Genomic DNA, 26,909 nt, shown 5'->3' on the forward strand with positions numbered 1-26,909 from the left:
AGAGACTCCCACCCGAGTTCCTGAAGCATTCCCGTAGCACTCGCGTGATGATCAAACCTACCAGTAACAAATCTAGCAGCCCGCCTCTGACAGATACAAAAAATTGCTTCTATGTCCTCCCTCAATCTGACCTGATAGGGATCCTAAACGCTCGAGCAGTACTCAAGAATAGGTCGTATTAGTGTTTTATAAGCGGTCTCCTTTACAGATGAACCACATCTTCCCAAAATTCTACCAATGAACAGAAGATGACTAGCCGGCCGGAGTGGCCGTGCGGTTCTAGGCGCTACATTCTGGAACCGCGTAACCTCTATGGTCGCAGGTTCGAATCCTGCCTCGGGCATGCATGTGTGTGATGTCCTTAGGTTAGTTAGGTTTAAGTAGTTCTAAGTTCTAGGGGACTGATGGCCACAGCAGTTAAGTCCCATAGTGCTCAGAGCCATTTCTGAAGACGACTGTCCGCCTTCCCCACAACTGCCGTTACATGCTTGTCTCACTTCATATCGCTCTGCAATGTTACTCCCAAATCGACGTGACTGTGTCAAGCACTACACTACTAATGGAATAGTCAAACGTTACGGGATTCTTTTTCCTATTCATCTGCATTAATTTGCGTTTATCTATATTTAGAGTTAGCTGCCATTCTTTACACCAATCACAAATCCCGTCCAAGTCATCTTGTATCGTCCTACAGTCACTCAACGACGACACCTTACCGTACACCAATGCATCATCAGCAAACAGCCGCACATTGCTATCCACCCTATCCAAAAGATCATTTATGTAGATAGAAAACAACAGCAGACCTACCACACTTCCCTGGGGCACTCCAGATGATACCCTCACCTCCGATGAACACTCACCACCGAGGACAACGTACTGGGTTCTATTACTTAAGAAGTCTTCGAGCCACTCGCATATTTGGGAACCAATCCCATATGCTCGTACCTTAGTTAGGAGTCTGCAGTGGGGCACCGAGTCAAACGCTTTCCGGAAGTCAAGGAATATGGCATCCGTCTGATACCCTTCATCCATGGTTCGCAAGATATCGTGTGAAAAAAGGGCGAGTTGCGTTTCGCAGGAGCGATGCTTTCTAAAGCCATGCTGATGCATGGACAACGACTTCTCTGTCTCAAGGAAATTCATTATATTCGAACTGAGAATATGTTCGAGAATCCTGCAACAAACCGATGTTAAGGAAATTGGTCTGTAATTTTGAGGATCCGTCCTTCTACCCTTCTTATATACAGGCGTCACCTTCGCTTATTTCCAGTCGCTCGGTACTTTACATTGGGCAAGAGATTCGCGATAAATGCAAACTAAGTAAGGAGCCAATGCTGTAGAGTACTCTCTGTAAAACCGAATTGGAATCCCATCAGGACCCGGCGATTTATTTATTTTCAACCCATTCAGCTGCTTCACAACCACAGGGTGTCTATCACTATGTCCTCCATACGGGAATCTGTACGAGACTCAAACGGCGGTATGTTTGTACGATCCTCCTGCGTGAAAGATTTCTCAAATGCTAAATTTAAAATTTCAGCTTTCGTTTTGCTGTCTTCCGTTGGCAGGCCAGACTGATCAGTGAGTGACTGGATGGAAGCCTTCGACCCGCTTACCGATTTTACATAAGACCAGAATTTCCTTAGGTTTTCAGCAAGATCTTTTGCTAAAGTATGACGGTGGTAGTGGTTGAATGCTTCGCGCATCACTCTTTTTACAGCAGCACGAATTTCTACTAACTTTTGCCTGTCCTCATTCCTCCAATCTTTCTTGTACCGCGAGTACAACTGCCTTTGCTTCTTGAGCATTCTCCGAAATACGTTGTTAAACCACGGTGGGTCTTTTCCGTCCGTAACCCACTTTTTCGGCACATACTTCTCCAATGCGTGATTTACAATGTGTTTAAAATTTGCCCATAATTCTTCCACGTCCATCGTACCGGAAGTAAATGAAGTCGATTCATTTGCTAAGGGGGATGATAACAGCTGCTTATCTGCTCTTTCTAGTAAAAATACTCTTCTAGCCTTCTTGACCGACTTTTTAACTTTCGTAACCATAGTCGTAATGACAACTTAGTCGTAATGACATAGTTACAGTATTATGACATAGCTCCATTCAGTAATTCAAAAATGGCTCTGAGCACTATGCGGATTAACTTCTGAGGTCATCAGTCAATTAGAACTAATTAAACCTAACTAACCTAAGGACATCACACACATCCATGCCCGAGGCAGGATTCGAACTTGCGACCGTAGCGGTCGCTCGGCTACAGACTGTAGCGCCTAGAACCGCACGGCCAATCCGGCCGGCAGGAATTCAAAACTACCCTCCTAAGTTCTGCGTTCAATTAATGACTCAACAATTAGAAATTTCAGGGAAAATCTTCAGCAGTTAGACTGGGATGAGGTGTACAAGGAACCCGACGCTAATGTAAAAATATAATTTATTTCATGATACACTTGTAAGAGAATTTGGAAACTGTTTCCCCAAAAAAGTAGTTAAATCTAATTATAAGAAACCATGCAAAAAACCTTGGCTTACTAAAGGAAGAAATATATCATGTAACCACAAAAGGGAACTGTATCTAACAACAAGAAAGTGTAACGTCCCGAAAACAGCCAAATATTATAAAAATACTGAGCAACATTAAGAAAGGTTATTAAAAAGTCCAGAAGCATGTGCATCATGTCTGAGATTATACCTCTGATAACAAAATCAAATCAATCTGGAATATTATTACAAGGGAGACAGGGCAACCAAGAGTACAGGATGACGGTATTACCATAAAAGCGAATGGAAACTTGACAAACAACAAGCCGGAAGTCGAAAACATTTTGAATAATCATTTTTTAAATGTTGTAGAGAAAATAGGATCTAAATGTTCATTAGAGAAGCAAGGCAGTTAATGGAAGAGGCCTTACCCACACAATTTGATACAATTGAAATTCCACCCACCTCTCCTTCTGAAATGAGGAAGATAATAAACTCTCTCAAGAATAAAAGCTCACATGGAATTGATGGCATTTCCAGCAGGATACTAAAAGCTTGTTCCCAAGAGATAAGTGGGATTCTTAGCCATATTTGTAATAGCTCACTGAAGCAGGGTATTTTCCCAGATAGACTGAAGTATGCCATTGTTAAACCACTGCATAAAAAAGGGGATAAGTTTGATGTCAACAACTACTACCCAAGCTCTCTTCTGACTGCTTTATCCAAAATTCTTGAAAAAGTAATGTATTGTACAGTAGCTTCACACCTTTGTAAAAATAAAGTTTTAACAAAATCTCAGTTTGATTTCCAGAAAGGTTTTTCAACGGAAAATGCTATATATACTTTCAATAATGAAATATTAAATGCTCTCAGTAACCGGAAGTCACCCATTGGGATTTTTTGTGATCTGTCAAAGGCTTTTGACTGTGTAAATCATGGAATACTTCTAGATAAGCTCAAGTACTGTGGTATGAATGAGACAGTGCTCAAATGGTTTAAATCATACCTAACTGGAAGAGTGCAGAAAGTTGAAATAAACAGTTCACATAATATGCAAAAAACTGGTGATTTCTTAAACTGGGGAACAATCAAGAATGGGGTGCTGGAAGGTTCGGTCCTGAGTCCTCTGCTGTTCTTAATATATATTAATGACTTGCCATTCTATATTCACGAAGATGCAAAGCTGGTACTTTTTGCTGATGATACAAGTGTAGCTATCACACCCAACAGACAAGAATTAATTGATGAAATTGTAAATGATGTTTTTCAGAAAATCATTAAGTGGTTCTCCGCAAATGGGCTCTCATTAAACTTTGACAAAACACAGTATATAGAGTTCCACACAGTAAATGGGTTGATGCCATTAATAAGTATAGACTTCAATCAGAAATCGGTAGCTAAGGTAGAATAATCAAAATTTCTAGGTGTATGCATTGATGAGGGGTTGAACTGGATAAAACACACTGAAGATCTGCTGAAAACTTTGAGTTCAGCTACTTACGCTATTAGGGTCACTGCAAATTTTGGCGATATACATCTCAGTAAATTAGCCTACCACGCCTATTTTCATTCTCTGCTTTCGTATGGATCATATTCTGGGGTAACTCATCAATGAGTAAAAGAGTGTTCATTGCACAAAAGCGTGTAATCAGAATAATTGCTAGAGCTCATCCAAGATCATCCTGCAGACACTTATTTAAAGAGCTAGGGATCTTCACTGTGGTCTCACAAAATATAATCACTTATGAAATTTGTTATTAACAATCTGAACGAATTCATAAGTAATAGCAGTGTACATGGCTACAACACTAGGAGAAAGGATGATCTTCACTACTCAAGGTTAAAGCTAACTTTGGCTCAGAAGGGTGTAAATTATGCTGCCACAATAATCTTTGGTCACTTATCTAATAGCATCAAAAGTCTAACAGATAACCATATAGAATTTAAAAGGAAATTAAAAGAATTTCTGAATGGCAACTCCTTCTACTCGTTAGATGAATTTTTGGATATAGTAAGTGGGTAATTTCCCCACACCCCACCCAAAAAAATTAAGTGTCATGTAATATTTTGTGTAATGTAATATCTTGTATAGATACCTTTTATTAACCTGACATGTTCCACATCATTACGAAGTGTCGTATTCATGATCTATTGAACAAGTACTAATCTAATCTAATCTAATCTAGTTCTTCTTGTCTAAGGGGCTGATTCTTGAAGCTGAAAATCTAACATCAGGTCCTCACCATTTGTTTTAACTAAGTAAATAGGAAGATTGTTGCTGCAGAATTTTTTGCATAAATATATTTTGCACTGTTTTTCTCACATTTTAGTAGGCTACATATACAGTATTTTGATTTTTCACATTATGTTGTTCGCACCTATTATACAAAAATATGTCCAATCACATCAGAGGCAAGCGTACAACTCTTAATCCTGCGGAAATAACAATATTGCAAAGGATTTACAATTTTCCTTAACAATTGTATTCCTATTAGTTTTCGTTACATTATTAATTCGATTATTATTTCATAAATGAATCCAGAAATAAACATAGTAAACAGTACAGGATTGCGTAATTAATAATAGAAATTTTAAATGTGCAAATAATTCGTAATTTCAAATGTTTCTAAAAAAAATAATTTTAACTGTACATTCAGAACTAGTAGTTATCGATTTAGCTCGGAACTAAAATATTTTATAAAGTAATTCCTTCTCATAAATTTTAGCTTGAAATATAACGTATTGTGTATCAAATTATATGGAAGTTTTCAGAAAAGCAACTGAGATAATATTGACATGTCCAAAATTAGAAAAAAAATACTGGTCTCTACAATTACTGTTGAGGAATAGTTATGCTAGAGGAGGATGTTCCGGTACAAGCTTTTGCTCAGAAAGAACCACCACAACATGATGTAAACTGAAATCGTTAGGATTTAACTGTGTATTGTGAAGCATAAAGAAATAGAACAAAATATCGTGTAAATTTAAGGTTCATCCTAGGAAATATTCCTCACCTTCCACTGACCGACAATTTAAGTGCTGGAAAAGAAGGCAGGAGGAGGCTCTCTTAGCCATGGTCAATTTTCTTGAAGTGAAATACAGGGAATTTTATTCCTGATTGTGTCAGTGATATCAACACTGTGTTCTTTGTTAGTGTTCAGAAATAAGTGAGGTGATATTGTGTGCATTCAGCGATTCCTTGGAAATGGGACTTGGCATATAATATTAACCTCAATTTTCATTTTCGAACCTATTACGCTTCTGCAACACTTTTTTTGACAGACGTAACAAAAGTTGTGAAACTATCATAATGGACATTCCCTTGACTAAAATGATCTATAATGAGAAACTGTTATGGTTTTTTCTTGATTTCCTACATTTTGACGTTTTGCACCTTGAGCGTTCCCCATTTCCAGCCTACAGGTGTGACCCACAACCTCAATCCAGCCTCGCCTCACGGTAAGACACACATATGAGCAGTTGGGCAATGTCAAATATCAAAGAAAGGGGCCCTAATTTAATTAAATTCAGATTTATATTTCTACAGAATGTCGATCCTCTCGTTACTAGTCTTATCCACTCCATTTCTTAACATTAATTTTATTTCTATGTCTGTGTAACTTTACATCAGATTTCCCAGTCAAATAAATATTGAAGACTGAAGATACTATTATATCCAAATTCCTTACCTACCGCTGAACAGTATGCGAGCACCTGATCTATGATACAATAATCATGAGAGACCTTAGTAATTTCTCCAAAACTGCGACAACTTTTAGAATCCGCTGAAATTTTGAATGATGCCTTCGTCTTAAAAGAGGTACCTTGATACGCAAAACATTCTCCTTTACGTCTATTGGCACATAGGCAGGATGGGAAACCACAGAGAGATGAAGGCTTTATCTGCTTCTAGGCCCCGTGTTCTTTGTGTGGACACCGGTGATTGCACGGTCGGAAGACACCAACAATTATCGCATTCGGCTCCAGGCAGTTGCCACCTAGACTCATGTTACAGGGTCGCTATTCATTAAGTTCGACAGAGACGCTCAGTGACACTTTTGCTGAAGCTCCGCCGTGTTAACATTGCGTGAGCAACCGTTTTGAGTAGGAACTTTTTAGAAACCTGCTGGATCCTGCAGGCCACCTTCACCATCCCCCACCCTTCTCCTTTTGTCACCTCAACTGAACTCTCTCTCTGACATCCTGTAACTGCTACCTGCTTAGTAATTTATTGACAGTGCTTGTTTCCTTTTAAATGTCAGTATTTTTCCAATAGTCGTCTGCAGTGAATTCTTGGTTGTTCCCATACTTTTGTGAAGCTGTTTTCGACAATTTGAAAGTTCTTTGCTTTAATACATGAATATTTTAATGATAACTTTTTTCTTGTGTTTTATAAGCACTGTTCAACTCCTCAATTCATTCTCCGTCACGTCGGTTGGCACCTAGACAGGATGGGAAACCACAGAGAGATGAAGGCTTTATCTGCTTCTAGGCCCCGTGTTCTTTGTGTGGACACCGGTGATTGCACGGTCGGAAGACACCAACAATTATCGCATTCGGCTCCAGGCAGTTGCCACCTAGACTCATGTTAGAGGGTCGCTATTCATTAAGTTCGACAGAGACGCTCAGTGACACTTTTGCTGAAGCTCCGCCGTGTTAACATTGCGTGAGCAACCGTTTTGAGTAGGAACTTTTTAGAAACCTGCTGGATCCTGCAGGCCACCTTCACCATCCCCCACCCTTCTCCTTTTGTCACCTCAACTGAACTCTCTCTCTGACATCCTGTAACTGCTACCTGCTTATTAATTTATTGACAGTGCTTGTTTCCTTTTAAATGTCAGTATTTTTCCAATAGTCGTCTGCAGTGAATTCTTGGTTGTTTCCATACTTTTGTGAAGCTGTTTTCGTAAATGTGAAAGTTCTTTGCTTTAATACATGAATATTTTAATGATAACTTTTTCTTGTGTTTTATAAGCCCCGTTCAACTCCTCAATTCATTCTCCGTCACGTAGGTTGGCACCTAGGCAGGATGGGAAACCACAGAGAGATGAAGGCTTTATCTGCTTCTAGGCCCCGTGTTCTTTGTGTGGACACCGGTGATTGCACGGTCGGAAGACACCAACAATTATCGCATTCGGCTCCAGGCAGTTGCCACCTAGACTCATGTTAGAGGGTCGCTATTCATTAAGTTCGACAGAGACGCTCAGTGACACTTTTGCTGAAGCTCCGCCATGTTAACATTGCGTGAGCAACCGTTTTGAGTAGGAACTTTTTAGAAACCTGCTGGATCCTGCAGGCCACCTTCACCATCCCCCACCCTTCTCCTTTTGGCACCTCGACTGAACTCTCTCTCTGACATCCTATAACTACTACCTGCTTAGTAATTTATTGTCAGTGCTTGTTTCCTTTTAAATGTCAGTATTTTGCCAATAGTCGTCTGCAGTGAATTCTTGGTTGTTCCCATACTTTTGTGAATCTGTTTTCCGCAATGTGAAAGTTCTTTGCTTTAATACATGAATATTTTAAATATAACTTTTTTCTTGTGTTTTATAAGCCCTGTTCAACTCCTCAATTCATTCTCCGTCACGTCGGTTGGCACCTAGACAGGATGGGAAACCACAGAGAGATGAAGGCTTTATCTGCTTCGAGGCCCCATGTTCTTTGTGTGGACACTGGTGATTGCACGGTCGGAAGACACCAACAATTATCGCATTCGGCTCCAGGCAGTTGCCACCTAGACTCATGTTACAGGGTCGCTATTCATTAAGTTCGACAGAGACGCTCAGTGACACTTTTGCTGAAGCTCCGCCGTGTTAACATTGCGTGAGCAACCGTTTTGAGTAGGAACTTTTTAGAAACCTGCTGGATCCTGCAGGCCACCTTCACCATCCCCCACCCTTCTCCTTTTGTCACCTCAACTGAACTCTCTCTCTGACATCCTGTAACTGCTACCTGCTTATTAATTTATTGACAGTGCTTGTTTCCTTTTAAATGTCAGTATTTTGCCAATAGTCGTCTGCAGTGAATTCTTGGTTGTTCCCATACTTTTGTGAAGCTGTTTTCGGAAATGTGAAAGTTCTTTGCTTTAATACATGAATATTTTAATGATAACTTTTTTCTTGTGTTTTATAAGCCCTGTTCAACTCCTCAATTTCGTAATTACTCGATTTAGAGATTGATTACCTTAAGCGGTTTGGACTAAACTGGAAATCTTAATTGGTTTTACCAACAAGAGGGCGCAACATGGAGACATTCCCTCTTCTCAGTTAAGTGGACTGATTAAGTCTGTTCAATTCAGTTAGACAATACTGATCATGTCTGTGGGGCCTGTACCAAATAGGACTAACACTTTTTTTCTGGCCTTCTTTCAGCTATATCTACACCTTTCGTGATTACTCTGCACATCACATTTACGTGTGTGACTGAGAATTCATAGGACCACTTTCAGACAGTTTTTCTACATTTCCAAATGTGAAATAACCTGGATGAAGTTAAGTATCAAAGGTGGACAAAAGTGGTATTCGGATGCTTTCACAGACCATCTACGTCAGGAGCTATAGCGGCGGAGCGCTTCAGAGAGAATTCGCAGAATTTCGTGAATAAGTTTCCCGATTATGCTTTTGTAACAGGGGAAGACTTTAACTTACCAGCTGTAGAATGGGAAAATGGTGGGATCAAAACAGGTGCCAGAGTGGCAATCTCAAAGTCGTGTCTTGGAATTACTTAGAGGAGATAAAGTACCAAATCTTGTAGGCAATGTCTACACCCTGCTAGCAACAAACAAATCTGAACTTTTCTAATCAGCTAACTCAGAATAGGGCATCAGTGCTCGTAAGGCTGTAATAGCATCAATGCCTGAATGTTATAAGAACTGTTAAGAAATCTAGGAAAATATTTTTGTTTAACAAGAGTGACAGAATACAAATTGCGGAGTACCTTGTAAATGGTCCGCCTAAGTCGTTGATATTGCTAATTGCTGTAATCGCACTATTTCACTCCCATTTACGGAGCTTGTTAGCACTTGATGTTAGGTTGGCGCCATTAAAATGCATTGCAGTAATCGCTGCTGCTTGCTGGATCGCTGCTGTGTCTCGATGCTGATGCTGGCTCTAAATCTGGTTGTCTAGGGTTAAAAATATGAGGTCCCGTGTTTTTCATGTGCTTTTGATGATAAAGAACAAACGAAACCAACACGTATGTAAACATCAAATATTTATTACTTTGGTGGCCATCTTAATTCCACTGTCCACCAAAGACCATAACACAACACAAAGTAGTACTTCCTTTACATGTTCTTTGCATTGTTTTTCCATCCCAAACAATAACACAGAAACACACTTCACCAATGTGACATTCCGACTGTCTCCGACTGCCTCCGACTGCCTGTATTTATAACATTGTCAAAGAACTACTAAAAAGAGATATAGTTTATAAGTCACATGTACATCTGTTATCATAATTTGTGCAGAAAAGTTATTAATTTGCATCGAGTGCCATAATTTAACATGTTATTAAAATGACAGACAGATTTGTTGACTTGACAGAATAATTCTTTGTTACAAAAAGGCCGTGTTTTAGAAGTTTGTCAATTGACTTCTCTAATTTGCATAAATAAGTAAGTAACATGAATTATTAAGAATTACATTGGTTTTCGTCTAAAATAGGATTGATTACGTGAATACTGAGTGAAAACACTCCTAGTGAACAAATAGGTTTCACTGGGTGATTTTTATTTAAGGAGATCCAAAATACCTAAGTTGGCAACTATTTTTCGTACTTCATATTAACTATTTAAGATAAACTTAGTATTTTTACATGATGACATTTGCTGTATCAGTGATCAAGTGATATTAACTTTTGTGTGGGTCAGTTATTCAGTATAATTTAATGGGTTGACTGTTTATGGAGACATGTTGTGCAATCATTGTTAACATACACAATAACTTTTCTATAATCATAAATACTCGTTAAACTGGTTGAATTTGGAGGGCATCGCCTACTTCGGTAAAGTAAAGCCTTTAATATGTTCCGTTACAACCTGCATAGTCAACATCAAATATTCAGTACTGAGGAGAAGATATGGAACGAAAATGGATAAAATTCAAAATAACCATTCAATACGCCTTAGACAAGCATGTTGAACAAGGTTTTAAGGAATGGGAAAGACCTACTATGGTTTAACAACTGCGTTGGAAAGTTGCTGCGTAAACAAAGAGCCATAGATTTAAGATAAGTCAAAACTTAACCGACGAACAAAACCTACTGAAGCGAAAATGAGAATGAGAGTAATGAGAGAAGGGTCCAGTCGGTTTCAAAGTAAAATTTTGCCAACTGATCTTAGTGATAACCCTAGGAACTTTCGCTCCTACATAGCTTCAGCAGAAGGATTGAAATCAATCTATTCAGTCACTCAGTTACTGCACTGGCGTCAAAACAGAAGATGACATAAAGCCGAAATACTGAATTTGGTCTTCCAACCTGTTTCACTGCGAAAAATAGTAACGCAATCCGTCCTTTGAAACGCAACACAGACGGCGAAATGACAGATATTGAAATAAGTGATTGTGGAATAGAAAAGCAATTACCATAGCTGTAGAGGAAATGCAGCTGGACCAATTGAGATACCTATAAGGTCCTACAAAGACAATACGAAAGGACTTGCTCCCATTCTAGAAGCAGTATATAGTAGATCGCTGGAGCAACGAAGGGTACTTAGTGACAGGAAAAAAAGCGCAGGTCATTCCTGTTTTCAAGAAGGGCCGTAGCACAGATGCACACAATTGTAGACCTATATCGCTGATGTCAGTCTGCTATAGAATTATGGAACATCTCTTATACTCAAGAATTTTGTGGTTTTTAGAGAAGGAAAATCTGCTCTGTAAAAATAAACATGGATTCCGCGAACAGATATCTTGCGAAACTCAGCTCACTCTTCCTTCATGATATCTACAGCGCCGCAGACAATGGCTCAGCTTGACTTCGGAAAGGTATTTCACACCGTCCCACACTACCAATAAGTGAAAAAAATATGAGCTAACCGTGTATCGCACCAGATTTGTGACTGGATTCAGAACTTCCTTGCAGATAAATAAAGGGACTGTCAACATTAGTAACTCGTTGACGCTGTTTGCAAATGATGCGGTTGTCTGTAAGAAAGTGGCAATGCCAGAAGAGAGTAATGAACTTTAGGAAGACCTGCAGAGGATTGATTAATCGTGCAAGGAGTGGCAGATGACCCTGAACGTAAATAAATTCAACATAATGCGCATACATAGGAGAAGGAATCCCTTACAGCAAAATTACACTGGTGGTGACAAATTGCTGGAAAAAATAACTATTGTGAAACATCCAGGAGTGACCACCAAGCAACCTTATGTGGAATGGCCACATGAAAAAAATAACAGGAAAAGCAGGCGCCAGACAGATTCACAGGAAGAAACTTACAAAACACTTGTTTGACCAATTCTCAAGTACTGGTCGTCAGTGTATGACATTTACCAGGTAGGACTGATTGAAGATTGGTTGATTTGGGGGAAGAGACGAAACAGCGAGCTCATCGGTACCATCGGATTAGGGAAGCATGGGGAAGGAAGTCGCTCGTGCCCTTTCAAAGGAACCATCCTGGCATTTGCCTCAACCAATCACAGAAAACCTAAATTAGGATGACTGGACGCGGGTTTGAACCGTCGTCCTCCCGAGTGCGAGTAAGTGTGCTAACCACTGAGCATCCTTGCTTGGTCTGATAGAAGACATCTTAAGATCGAGTGAAGAGCATTTCAGTTGGTGCGAGAGTGTTACGGAGACGTCCAACAGACTTCAGTGGAAAACAATACAATATAGTTTTTACTTGTGAGGTTTATATTGGAATTGGAATTCTGAGAAAGTTCTGGAAAGAGTCAGAAAACATTACTTCTTCACACGTCTCATGAAATGACAATGAGACAATTTTATAACTTAATTATTTGGTTATAAATTGGTACCTTACATAATTGCGCTCTGGCTATTATTCTCCTCCCACTCCCTCCCTAGTGTTTTATTTGGGGAGGGGGGCGGGTCCAACTGTGTTTCGGTATCGACGCCTTTTGGCCAATGGGCTCCTGTGCACCGGGACTCCACATGGGGTAGCATTTCTTACTATCACATGTCTGAGCAGCACCAGTGCCACTTGCGTTCAGTACTTTGAGCAGTAATCATGATAAAACCCATTCTGCAGTAGCGAGCAGCTAAGAGGAAGAAGAAGAAGACTGCATGTGAAAGTACTTGATCATTATTATTATTTCTTTACTTTCTCAGACGTTAAGTCTGGTTGAGAATGGAAAGTGACGTGGACCTTGATCAAGCGTCACTTCCTATTAACTGTACAGTATGTGTTATATTGCATTTAGGAACTTTCGGGTAATTGAACATGTATCAATAATTACGGATTTCTGTAGTTGTATATATATGTTTGGATGTAGCTGTATTGCATTGATGTACTGGTGGATATTGTGTGGTATGACTCCTGTAGTTGATAGTATAATTGGTATGATGTCAACTTTATCCTGATGCCACATGTCTTTGACTTCCTCAGCCAGTTGGATGTATTTTTCAATTTTTTCTCGTACTTTCTTTTGTATATTTGTTGTATTGGGTATGGATATTTCGATTAGTTGTGTTAATTTCTTCTTTTTATTGGTGAGTATGATGTCAGGTTTGTTATGTGGCGTTGTTTTATCTGTTATAATGGTTCTGTTCCAGTATAATTTGTATTCATCATTCTCCAGTACATTTTGTGGTGCATACTTGTATGTAGGAACTTGTTGTTTTAAAAGTTTATGTTGTAAGGCAAGCTGTTGATGTATTATTTTTGCGACATTGTCATGTCTTCTGGGGTATTCTGTATTTGCTAGTATTGTACATCCGCTTGTGATGTGATCTACTGTTTCTATTTGTTGTTTACAAAGTCTGCATTTATCTGTTGTGGTATTGGGATCTTTAATAATATGCTTGCTGTAATACCTGGTGTTTATTGTTTGATCCTGTATTGCAATCATGAATCCTTCTGTCTCACTGTATATATTGCCTTTTCTCAGCCATGTGTTGGATGCGTCTTGATCGATGTGTGGCTGTGTTAGATGATACGGGTGCTTGCCATGAAGTGTTTTCTTTTTCCAATTTACTTTCTTCGTATCTGTTGATGTTATGTGGTCTAAAGGGTTGTAGAGGTGGTTATGAAATTGTAGTGGTGTAGCCGATGTATTTATATGAGTGATTGCTTTGTGTATTTTGCTAGTTTCTGCTCGTTCTATAAAGAATTTTCTTAAATTGTCTACCTGTCCATAATGTAGGTTTTTTATATCGATAAATCCCCTTCCTCCTTCCTTTCTGCTTAATGTGAATCTTTCTATTGCTGAATGTATGTGATGTATTCTATATTTGTGGCATTGTGATCGTGTAAGTGTATTGAGTGCTTCTAGGTCTGTGTTACTCCATTTCACTACTCCAAATGAGTAGGTCAATATTGGTATGGCATATGTATTTATAGCTTTTGTCTTGTTTCTTGCTGTCAATTTTGTTTTCAGTAGTTTTGTTAGTCTTTGTCTATATTTTTCTTTTAGTTCTTCTTTAATATTTGTATTATCTATTCCTATTTTTTTCTGTATCCTAGATATTTATAGGCATCCGTTTTTTCCATCGCTTCTATGCAGTCGCTGTGGTTATCCAATATGTAATCTTCTTGTTTAGTGTGTTTTCCCTTGACTATGCTATTTTTCTTACATTTGTCTGTTCCAAAGGCCATACTTATATCATTGCTGAATACTTCTGTTATCTTTAGTAATTGGTTGAGTTGTTGATTTGTTGCTGCCAGTAGTTTTAGATCATCCATGTATAGCAAATGTGTGATTTTGTGTGGGTATGTTCCAGTAATATTGTATCCATAATTTGTATTATTTAGCATGTTGGATAGTGGGTTCAGAGCAAGGCAGAACCAGAAAGGACTTAATGAGTCTCCTTGGTATATTCCACGCTTAATCTATATTGGCTGTGATGTGATATTATTTGAATTTGTTTGGATATTAAGTGTGGTTTTCCAATTTTTCATTACTATGTTTAGGAACTGTATCAATTTAGGATCTATTTTGTATATTTCCAATATCTGTAGTAACCATGAGTGGGGTACACTATCAAAAGCTTTTTGGTAATCAACTTTGCGTAGTGTAGCGACCTTTGTTTAGTTTTAGCTTGATATGTCACCTCTGCATCTATTATCAGTTGCTCTTTACATCCTCGTGCTCCTTTGCAACAGCCTTTTTGTTCTTCATTTATAATTTTGTTCTGTGTTGTATGTGTCATTAATTTCTGTTTGATGATTGAAGTTAATATTTTGTATATTGTTTGTAGGCATGTTATGGGGCGATATTTAGCTGGGTTTGATGTGTCTACTTGATCTTTAGGTTTCAGATAAGTTATTCCATGTGTAAGTGTATCAGGGAATGTGTATGGGTCTGCAATGTAACTGTTAAATAATTTAGTTAGATGTGAATGTGTTGAGGTGAACATCTTTAACCAGAAATTTGCTATTTTATCATTTCCAGGGGCTTTCCAATTGTGAGTAGAATTAATTGCTTGGGTGACTTCATGTTGCAAAATTATCACTTCAGGCATTTGTGGTATCATCTTGTATGTGTCTGTTTCTGTTTGTATCCACCGTGCATGCCTGTTATGTTGTACCGGGTTTGACCATATGTTGCTCCAGAAGTGTTCCATGTCTGTTATGTTTGGTGGATTGTTTATTTTAATGTGTGTGTTATCTATTGTCTGGTAAAATTTCTTTTGGTTTTTGTTGAATGTTTGGTTTTGTTTCCTTCTATTTTCACTTTTTTTGTATCTTCTGAGTCGTTTGGCTAATGCTTGTAATTTCTGCTTCTTTTCGTCTAATTGCTCTGTCGCTTCTTGTTGTGAGATTTTACCTAACCTTTTTCGTATTTTTTCCGAGATTTCATTTCTTATAAATTGTGTTAGCTGTCCGATGTCTTTTCTCAGTTTTTCTATTCTGATCTGTAGCCTGTGTTGCCATGCTGGTTTTGTGGGTTTCTTCTGTGTGTTGGTTGGTTCTGATCTCTGTCTAGTGTGTATATTTAGTGTAGTGAGTGCTCCTATATAAACCAGTAGTTGTAACTCGTCCATAGTTGTGTTTTCATTTATTTTGTTGTGTATGATTGTGTTGATAGTTTTTATTGTTGTTTCGACTTGTGGGTTATTTGGTGGTCTATGCAAGAATGGTCTTATGTCTGTATTTGTGTCTTTGTATTCTATATACGTTAGCTGAAATTTTTCTTCTATATCTAGCATCTGTGTCACTTTGTGTTCTATTTGTGCTTGTTCTGGTGGCTGTCTTATGATTTCGTTTTCCTCTGATTGTTTAATTGGTGCGTGTTGTTCTTTGTTTGTTTGCTCTGGGATGTTTGAGTCCATTACTGTATTTTCTTCTTCTTCTGATTGCACATTATTTTGTTCCAGTATTTGTTGTACTTCTTGTTTGATGTTTTCTAATTCTGACTGGGGTATCCTGTTATTTTTGATTATTACACGGATCTGATCAGCTAGTCGTTGTTCTGTTAAAAATTTTAATTCTGGGTATCTGGTAATAAATGTTGTGTATACTTGTGATCTGTATCCAGTTGTGTTGGTTCCTAGGTTTGTTGCTTGGTAATAACAGAACATGAGGTGTCGATTAACTTCATCTGACCATCTCATCCTCTGTCTTTGTTTTCCTTCTAGGGTGGTTGCAGGAAGCATATCCTGCAAAACACCTCTATTTGGATTTAAATCATTTTCCAGTTGGCTAGCGGTGTCGTTACCATTGTGGGCGGGCATAGGGTTCAAGCGTCGTCCCCGACCATGACGGCGCTTGTCCGAGGCTTCTTTAGTTCTGTCCTGAACCAACTAATCACACTAAAAGGGGGGTTAGCCCTATTAGTGGTTTGTTCTTTTCGTCGCCTTTTACGACTGGCAGAACATACCACCCCCCATGAACCATGGACCTTGCCGTTGGTGGGGAGGCTTGCGTGCCGTACCGTAGGTGCAACCACAACGGAAGGGTATCTGTTGAGAGGCCAGACAAACGTGTGGTTCCTGAAGAGGGGCAGCAGCCTTTTCAGTAGTTGCAGGGGCAACAGTCTGAATGATTGACTGATCTGGCCTTGTAACACTAGCCAAAACGGCCTTGCTATTCTGGTACTGCGAACGGCTGAAAGCAAGGGGAAACTACAGCCGAGGGCATGCAGCTTTACTGTATGGTTAAATGATGATGGCGTCCTCTTGGGTAAAATATTCCAGAGGTAAAATACTCCCCCATTAGGATCTCCGGGCGGGGACTACTCAAGAGGATGTCGTTATCAGGAGAAAGAAAACTGGCGTTCTACGGATCGGAGCGTGGAATGTCAGATCCCTTAATCGGGCAGGTAGGTTAGAAAATTTAAAAAGGGAAATGGATAGGTTAAAGTTACGTATAGTGGGAATTAGTGAAGTTCGGTGGCAGGAGGAACAAGACTTTTGGTCAGGTGAATAAAGGTTATAAATACAAAATCAAATAGGGGTAATGCAGGATTAGGTTTAATAATGAATTAAAAAATAGGAGTGCGGGTAAACTACTACAAACAGCATAGTGAACGCATTATTGTGGCCAAGATAGACACGAAGCACACGCCTACTACAGTATTACAAGTTTACATGCCAACTAGCTCTGCAGATGACGAAGAAATTGAAGAAATGTATGATGAAATAAAAGAAATTATTCAGATAGTGAAGGGAGACGAAAATTTAATAGTCATGGGTGACTGGAATTCGGTAGTAGGAAAAGGGAGAGAAGGAAACGTAGTAGGTGAATATGGATTGGGGGGAAGAAATGAAAGAGGAAGCCGCCTTGTAGAATTTTGCACAGAGCATAACTTAATCATAACACTTGGTTCAAGAATCATAAAAGAAGGTTGTATACATGGAAGAATCCTGGAGATACTAGAAGGTAAGACAGAGATTTAGGAACCAGGTTTTAAATTGTAAGACATTTCCAGGGGCAGATGTGGACTCTGACCACAACTGTTAAAAACTGTACATTAAAACTGAAGAAACTGAAATAAAGGTGAGATTTTAAGGAGATGGGACGTGGATAAACTGACTAAATCAGTGGATGTACAGAGTTTCAGGGAGAGCATGAGGGAACAACTGACACGAATGGGGGAAAGAAATACAGTAGAAGAAGGATGAATAGCTATGAGGGATGAAATAGTGAAGGCAGCAGAGGATAAAGTAGGTAAACAGACGGGGGCTACTAGAAGTCCTTGGGTAACAGAAGAAATATTGAACTTAATTGATGAAAGGAGAAAATATAAATATGCATTAAATGAAGCAGGCAAAAAGGAACACAAACGTTTCAAAAATGAGATTGACAGAAAGTGCAAAATGGCTAAGCAGGGATGGCTAGAGGACAAATGTAAGGATGTAGAGGCATATATCACTAGGAGTAAGATGGATACAGCCTACAGGAGACCTTTAGAGAAAAGAGAACTACCTGTATGAATATCAAGAGCTCAGATGGAAGCCCTGTTCTAAGCAAAGAAGGGAAAGCAGAAAGGTGGAAGGAGTATATAGAGAGTCTATACAAGGGCGATATACTTGATAAGAATATTAAGGAAATGGAAGAGGATGTAGATGAAGATGAAAGTGGAGATATGATACTGTGTGAAGAATTTGACAGAGCACTGAAAGACCTGAGTCGAAACAAGGCCCCGGGAGTAGACAACATTCCATTAGAACTACTGACAGCCTTGGGAGAGCCAGTCCTGTCAAAACTCTACCATCTGGTAAGTCACGGCTGCAAAATACTAACGCGAATTCTTTACAGACGAATGGAAAAACTAGTAGAAGCCGACCTCGGGGAAGACCAGTTTGGATTCCGTAGAAATATTGGAACATGTGAGGCAATACTGACCTACGACTTATCTTAGAAGAGAGATTAAGGAAAGACAAACCTACGTTTCTAGCATTCGTAGACTTAGAGAAAGCTTTTGACAATGTGGTCTGGAATACTCTCTTTCAAATTCTGAAGGTGGCAGGGGTAAAATACAGGGAGCGAAAGGCTATTTACAATTTGTACAGAAACCAGATGGCAGTTATAAGAGTCGAGGGACACGAAAGGGAAGCAGTGGTTGGGAAGGGAGTGAGACAGGGTTGTAGCCTCTCCCCGATGTTATTCAATCTGTATATTGAGCAAGCAGTGAAGGAAGCAAAAGAAAATTCGGAGTAGGTATTAAAATCCATTGAGAAGAAATAAAAACTTTGAGGTTCGCCGATGACATTGTAATTCTGTCAGAGACAGCAAAGGACTTGGAAGAGCAGTTGAACGGAATGGACAGTGTCTTGAAAGGACGATATAAGATGAACATCAACAAAAGCAAAACGAGGATAATGGAATGTAGTGAAATTAAATCGAGTGATGCTGAGGGGATTAGATTAGGAAATGAGACACTTAAAGTAGTAAAGGAGTTTTGCTATTTGGGGAGCAGAATAACTGATGATGGTCGAAGTAGAGAGGATATAAAATGTGGACTGGCAACGGCAAGGAAAGCGTTTCTGAAGAAGAGAAATTTGTTAGCATCGAGTATAGATTCAAGTGTCAGAGAAGTCATTTCTGAAAGTATTTGTATGGAGTGTAGCCATGTATGGAAGTGAAACATGGACGATAAATAGTTTGGACAAGAAGAGAATAGAAGCTTTTGAAATGTGGTGCTACAGAAGAATGCTGAAGATTAGATGGGTAGATCACATAAGTAATGAGGAGGTATTGAATAGAATTGGGGGTATGAGGAGTTTGTGGCATAACTTGACTAGAAAAAGGGATCGGTTGGTAGGACATGTTCTGAGGCATCAACAGATCACCAATTTAGTATTGGAGGGGAACGTGGAGGGTAAAAATCGTAGAGGGAGGCCAAGAGATGAATACACTAAGCAGATTCAGAAAGATGTAGGTTGCAGTAGCTACTGGCAGATGAAGAAGCTTGCACAGGATAGAGTAGCATGGAGAGCTGCATCAAAGCAGTCTCAGGACTGAAGACCACAACAACATTATTACTGCTACACACACACACACACACACACACACACACACACACACACACACACATACACATGCACACGCACATACACAGTCACTACTGTTTTATTATTGTTACACAACTGCGTGACTCCACACAGCCTCCACCAATGGCAGCAGCAGCATTAGCAGCTAGCTTTCTAACTTCTTGTCATTTGACCAGCAGCAATCTGTATTTAAGCTCCCTGACCCACTGGCATTCAATTAACCCCAGCCAGCAGCATCGAAACTGCAGTTCAGTGCTACTACTAAAAGAATGCTGCCGCTGCTCTTCCCTACTACATACACTTTAACGGCAAGTGGTTCAAAGTGTGTGTATGTGGGACCGACAGTGACTTTGAAGCTATTGACACAGAATGTACAGTGTAGTGATACTAAAGTGTGTTCTATGTGGTTATAATTAGACCACTTGAGTGGCATGATTGAGTACATTGGAAGAAAAATGACTGACGATTTAAGTTCTCTGCTTACAGCAATTAATATTTGAATGATAAAAGGCGAAGCGGCGGTAGTGGACATGTAATGAGAGGCAATGCGCGAGTTAACAGCTGATGGTGCAACCAGACACATCAAACTTTCAAGTGCAGTGCATTTATGTGGCTTTTACTGTGCATTAATGATTGTGTCTGACAAACTGCCGCTGTCAGCAATATGTCAGAGCAATGTTGAATGACTATTATGAGTTTGTACACCAACAAAATGAAGCTGAACAAGCAAGATCAGTATATTAATATGTGCATTCCATATGTATCACAATCCACAAAAGTTGATCTTGTAAGTGTTGATGCTGAATAGATTGAGTGTAAACCAGTGCAAATGCCGCAACAGGATTAGATATTTTTTTCTTCAGATTATATTCCAAAAATATTTACTTTTATTAATGAAAAAGATTCTGTAATGCCTAACATTACATACTGACATACAAATATAGTTTTTAAAGCTAAAAATAAGGAGTTACAAACTCTTTAAAATCACTAATAATAAAATATCCTGAAACTTGAAGCCATTTTTTAGTTTCTATGTGTCTATGAAGTCCAACCATGCATTTCACAGCTGTTTCCTGTAAACTTTAATACATCCGCTGTGCTCCAGCCAGCTCCTCCAAGATTTCTCTTACCACTGGTCACTCAACTGACAAATTGTCACTTTCAGTTTCTGATCTTTTTTTAATAGTGGTCTCTCGCGAACAGATAGGTACGCGTTCGAATGTGTGACGAGCCTGTGTTACACAAGTAAATATAGTGTCTATCACCACCACCCTTTCAGTGAAACACATATCGTGAGGTACTTTGTAGTCCTACATTTTTATTATCGTCCTCACAGCTTCCAGATCTCAAAGCTAGCATGAATTTGATATGAGTATGTTTTCTGACTGAATTTCATTGGTTGCTTGTTTTAAAGACAAATGCTGGTGCCTGAGCGTCCTCTGCTACTCTCTTGCTTGGTAGCGTTCCTCCTGATCGGATGGATTACAGACGTTTGTGTCATTTTATGATGTAATATTTGACTTAAATTAGAATGTTACGAATATTTACGTTAATACGAGGGCCGCTCGAAAAGTCCATGCAAAGTCCGAGAGATGACACCACCGGCGCATATCGAGGTTATGTTTAGTTAGTAGCATCTTTGGAAAGAACGCACACCACGTTTCAGCCATATTGGTCTATCTCTTTGTGTTTGGCATTAGTGTGAATCAAGGAAATCGAGTGATTGTCAAAAAATGAACGAAAAAGAATTTCGTGTGGTGATTAAACGTTACTTTATTAAAGGCAAAACGCCTCAGGAGACTAAAGAGAAGCTTGATAAGCATTACAGTGACTCTGCACCTTCGATTAGAACAGTTTATAAGTGGTTTCAAAATTTCCGGAGTGGCCATATTGGCACAACTGATGCTGAACGTTCTGGACGCCCTGTTGAGGTAACTCCAGAAATCATTGATAAAATCATTGATATGGTGATGGATGACAGAAGAGTTAAGGTGTGTGAGATTGCTAGTGCTGTTGGCATCTCAAATGAATGGGTACATACTATTTAGCATAAACATTTGGACATGAGAAAGTTATCTGCAAGATGGGTTCTGCGATTGCACACACTTGACCAAAAACGGAATCGTGTGAAGTGTTGCAAGGACGCTTTGCACCTGTTCAGGAAGAATCCGCAGGACTTTAAGGGGAACCGGAGGTGGTCAAATCCAAAAAAATTACGATATTTTTTTCTACCGAAAATTAATTGGAACATTCCTCTTTAATGTAAACTTTGAATTATTGTTCTACTCGCCCTAGAAGTGGAGTTATTACCATTTTCCCCCACGCCTGCAGAGGAAATGGGCGGCCGCTGAATGCATCTAACACCCTCTTGTGACTTCCTGTCGAACTGCTTGGGATTTTCTCGGCCTGTTACGCATACAGCGCCTTATGTTACGCATACAGCGAGCGTGCAAGGGTTGGCTACATTGTTTTCTGTGACAAATATTACCCGTATTTCCTTACAGCATACTCCTATTTTCCCCAGAATTTCGAACATCTTGCTCCATTTAATATTGTCGTACACTTTTGTTCTGGTTACGATGCCACGTTTTAGTAACCGTGTATATAAGAAGAGGAAGAACGTAGGGAAAAGAAAATTAACACTAATACCAAGTTGCGATACTACAATGAATAAGAGCGCGGAACACCGTCTCTTTGCTGTTTACCGTTTCGAATTAGTTCAGTGTTGCGCCTGTTGTTGGTAGTATTATACTTCTTGTGTAAAGCGGGTAATATGCAGTATGTACAAGAATCAGGAGGGAACAATAAAACCAATTTTTCATGACTTAGCACAGCCAGAATTGTTACACAAATGTCTCCACAGAAAGACGCAGAATCCTAATGAGAGCGTAAACAATTTGATTTGGAAAGTGATTCCAAAAGGGTGTTTGTAAGCATAAAAACACTGCACTTTGGCATTTATGATGCAATAGCAACCTACAACCAACGGAACAGTGTGAAGTGTGAAGTTCTGAAGGCATTAGGATTTACAGCTGGGGTGAACACTGTACGAGCACTAAGAAATATTGACAGAGAAAGGATAAGAGGAGCAGAAAGAAGAGAAAGGCTTATGAAGTATGATGGAACAACAGGCCAGAAAAGAAGACAGAAGAGGAAGCTTTTGGAAGATGAAGAAGAAGACCCTGATAATCCATCCTATAGTGCAGGAATGTATTGAGAAACTTTGATAGCCATTTCCCGTAAATTAGAATTTTTCGAATATAAGGAACATTTTCTCAAAATCCGCTCAAGCTAGAGAGATGAAATTTTTATACAGCACTCCTAGTGGTCAAACTTACATTGTAACACAGCCATTTGGCAATATGTTCAGTAGTTTCATTTCAGTTTAATTATAAAGCAATTATTTGTAAAAAAAATTGGGTCATTAATAAAAAAAATAATTGGAAAGAAACTAGAAAAGATACTCCAAAATCTCTCTGTCATAACTGCAATACTAAACCACTCTATATGCAAAAAAAATTCAAATTTTTCTATTTGGTAGTTTATTCATAAATGTTCCTCAAACTTAGTGATTTTAACATGGGCAGCATAGGCACCTCCGGCTCCCCTTAAGCGACGTTTCGTCACTGTGGATGAAACATGGATACAATACTATACTCCTGAGACCAAACAACTATCTAAACAATGGGCTACCAAGGGACAATATGCACCAAAAATGGCGAAGACCATTCCTTCGGGCGGAAAGGTTATGGCGACTGTCTTTTGGGATTCGCAATGAATAATCCTCATCGACTATCTGGAAAAGGGTAAAACTATTACAGGTGATTATTATTCATCATTATTGGAGCGTCTGAAAATCGAGCTGCAAGAAAAACGCCGGCGATTGGACCGCAAAAAAGTCCTTTTCCATCACTACAGTGCACCAGCACACACCTCAGCAGTTGTGGTTGCAAAATTAATGGAAATAGCATTCCAAGTCGTTTCACATCCCCCCCCCCCCATTCTTCAGACTTGGCTCCCTGGGACTACTATTTATTCCCCAATTTGAAGAAATGGCTGGCAGGACAAAGATTTTATTCAAACGAGGAGGTGATTGCAGCAACTAATAGCTATTTTGCAGGCTTGGACAATTCCTATTATTCGGAAGGGGTCACCAAATTAGAACAGCGTTAGACGAAGTGTATAAGTCTAAAAGGAGACTATGTCGAAAAATAAAAAAAAAGGTTTACCCCAAACACGTAAGCAGTTTTTATTTTTACACGGACTTTTTAAACGCCCCTCGTATTTTTGTCATTTTCTCCATTTCTTCCCCCAATCTGATTTTTAAACTCTTTTCAGCAAATTATTCGGCGAAGTTCTTCTACGTCGGTCGTCTTAATACGACGATCCAGTTGGTTGGCTCCCATTTCGCGGCTTTAAGGGCATACTGCACGATCAACGTTGGAACCCATTTCCTCACAGAGGTCCGATTCCTTTTTAGAGCATTATTTTATTACATGCTCAATAGCGAGACAAAACTTTTAATTATCTTTTCACGGTCACACATCATTGTGTTAAAGATGGGCCGGCAATACAGGCTTCGACGAGTTTCATTGATTCCGTCAAAATTACGATCGCCCTTTCTCACTTTTACTTATCTTATCCTTTCTTCTTCTTTCTTGGCTCTGCAGCTCACGATGAGCCTTGGCCTCTTCTACAATTTCCTTCCATCTCTCTCGGTCCTTTGCCAATACTCTCCAGTTTCTATAGCCCATCTTCCTAAGATCTTCGATTACTCCATCTTCCCTTCTGGCTCTTGGTCGACCACGTCCTCTCTGCCCTCCTGGCTTTCCTTGTAATTCCTTTTGGTACTTCTGTATCATTCATGCGAGCCACATGTCCCGCCCACCTCAGTCTGGATGGTTTCACTGATTTGTTCGTCTTTGTATATGGTATACAACTCATGGTTGTACCTCCTCCTCCATCTTCCTCTTTCACAGATTGGGCCGATAATTCGTCTAAGTACCTTTCTTTCAAATGCATCCAGTGTTTCAATATCTTCAGTTGTTAATGTCCAGGCTTCAGAGGCATATGTAAGCACTGGTCGTATAAGTGATTTATACATAGTTAATTTCGTGGTACAAGTCAGGAGCCTTGAGGATAGAAGTCTTGGTAGGGCAAAATAGGCTCTGTTGGCCAGTATTAATCTCTGCTTAATTTCAAAGGAGGTATCATTTAGATATGTAACTGTCGAGCCCAGATACTTGAAATGTTCAACTCTCTCAAATGTATAATTGCCCATTGTTATTGCGTTTGGCATATTTTCTCTATGTGCTTTTCAGCTGCCATATATTTTGTTTTTTGTTCATTATTAATTAACCCCATGTTCCTACTGGCCTGCTCAAGAGCTGTAAATGTCTCTTCCATGGCTTTTTGGGTTCTTGCTATTATATCTATGTCATCTGCGTAGGCCAGTATCTGCACCGATTTATAGAAGATCGTTCCTTTACAACCAATATTAAAAGAAATACGTACAGAGGAAGAGCGATTATAGCCTACAAGGTCCAACTACGTGAAGCGTGTGTTCGGAGATGGACTCACCTTCGGTGGCGGTGGCGGCGTGCACGTGCGCGGGCGGCGTCTTGGGTCTGGTGTGGTGGTGCAGCGGCGACACCGGAGACTGGTGCATGGCGGGCGGCGCGGGCAGCGGCGACGTGGCACCCTCCCTGGCGGCGGCGGGGGCGGCGGGGGCGGCGGCGGCGGCGGCGGGCGGCGGCTGCGGCGACACCTGCAGCAGGCGCGGCGGCAGCGGCAGCTCGGGCCGGTGGCCGGCGCCGCCCACGTCCAGGCTCTCGTCGTTCTTCGCTACGGGCTGTCGACGTACCGTTACTCGACACTCGACAAAGCGACTCATAGACCTGGCTGCAACTCTCTTACATGACAGTACAACCGGGCTCTAGTTCAAAGTAGCGCGCGTTTTTACCTCGCAGTTCAAGCTTGGAATGTAATCGCGGAAAATGCCTTTGTTGGCAGCCGCAAAGGCTTGCTGTTAGCTATGAAATTTATTGACAGTTAAAAGGAGAACCGAGTTTCAAGAAATCTGTTGTGAATAAAAGGACGAAGACTACTCCTTTAAGTAGTTATAAACAAGTCCCGAAACCTTTAACCTACGCAAAATATTGCGCTCTCATCCCCCAGAAAAACAACTTCGAAACATTATCTGACTCGTATAGTTCAACAGAAATAGTCATATACACAAATACATTTGTAATGCAGTGCAGTGGAAAAGAAATAGGTTTGTGCAGCTAATAACTCAATCACTGCACAGCGAGTACTGATTCATAAACGCTGCAAACTACACTTATGAACCAAAGAAACTGGTACACCTGCCTAATGTCGTGTAGGTTCCCCGCGAGCACGCAAAACTACCGCAACACGACGTGGCATGGACTCGACTGATATCTGAAATAGTCCTGGAGTGAACTGACACCCTGAGTCCTGTAGGGCTGTCCATAAATCTATGAGAGTAGGAGGAGGAAAAGAGATCTCTTCTAAACAGCCAGACGTTGTGGCCGAGCGGTTCTAGGCGCTTCAAACTGGAACCACGCGACCGCTACGGCTCAGGTTCGAATCCTGCCTCGGGCATGGATGTGTGTAATATCCTTAGGTTAGTTGGGTTTAAGTAGTTCTAAAGTTTTAGGGGACTGATGATCTTAGATGTTAAGTCCCGTAGTGCTCAGAGCCATTTGAATCTTCCGAACAGCACATTGCAAGGCATCCCAGATATGCTAAATAATGTTCATGTTTGGGGAGTTTAGTGGCCAGCGAAAGTGTTTAAACTCAGAAGAGTGTCCCTGGAGACACTCTGTAGCAATTCTGGACATGGAGGGTGTCGCATTGTCCTTCTGGAATTGCCCAAGTCCGTCGGAATGCACAATGGACATGAATGGATGCAGGTGATCAGACAGGATGCTTACGTACGTGTCAACTGTCAGAGTCGTATCTAGACGTATCAGGGGTCCCATATCACTCCAACTGCACACGTACCACTCATTACCGAGCCTCCACCAGCTTGAACAATCCTCTGCTGACGTGCAAGGTCCATGGATTCATGGGGCTGCCTCCTGACCTGTACACGTCCATCCGCTCGATACAATTTGAAGCGAGACTCGTTCGACGAGACAACATGTTTCCTATCATCAACAGTCCAACGTCGGTGTTGACGGGTCCAGGCGAGGTGTAAACCTTTGTGTCGTGCAGTCATCAAGGGTACACGAGTGAGCCTTCCGCTCCGAAAGCCCACATCGATGATGTTTTGT

General features: G+C 40.1%; 1 protein-coding gene across 1 annotated transcript in view; it reads right to left on the reverse strand.

The window, feature by feature from the left end:
- Positions 1-26,909, reverse strand: part of LOC126194895 (centrosomal protein of 104 kDa) — a 461,734-nt gene that overhangs the window by 116,643 nt on the left and 318,182 nt on the right. Inside the window, exon 6 of the mRNA XM_049933248.1 lies at positions 25,192-25,462. Within this exon, the coding sequence (XP_049789205.1) occupies positions 25,192-25,462 (271 nt within the window). The remainder of the gene's footprint in view (positions 1-25,191; positions 25,463-26,909) is intronic.

The sequence above is a fragment of the Schistocerca nitens genome, chromosome 7, assembly GCF_023898315.1.
Source record: "Schistocerca nitens isolate TAMUIC-IGC-003100 chromosome 7, iqSchNite1.1, whole genome shotgun sequence".
Classification (NCBI taxonomy): Eukaryota; Metazoa; Arthropoda; class Insecta; order Orthoptera; family Acrididae; genus Schistocerca; species Schistocerca nitens.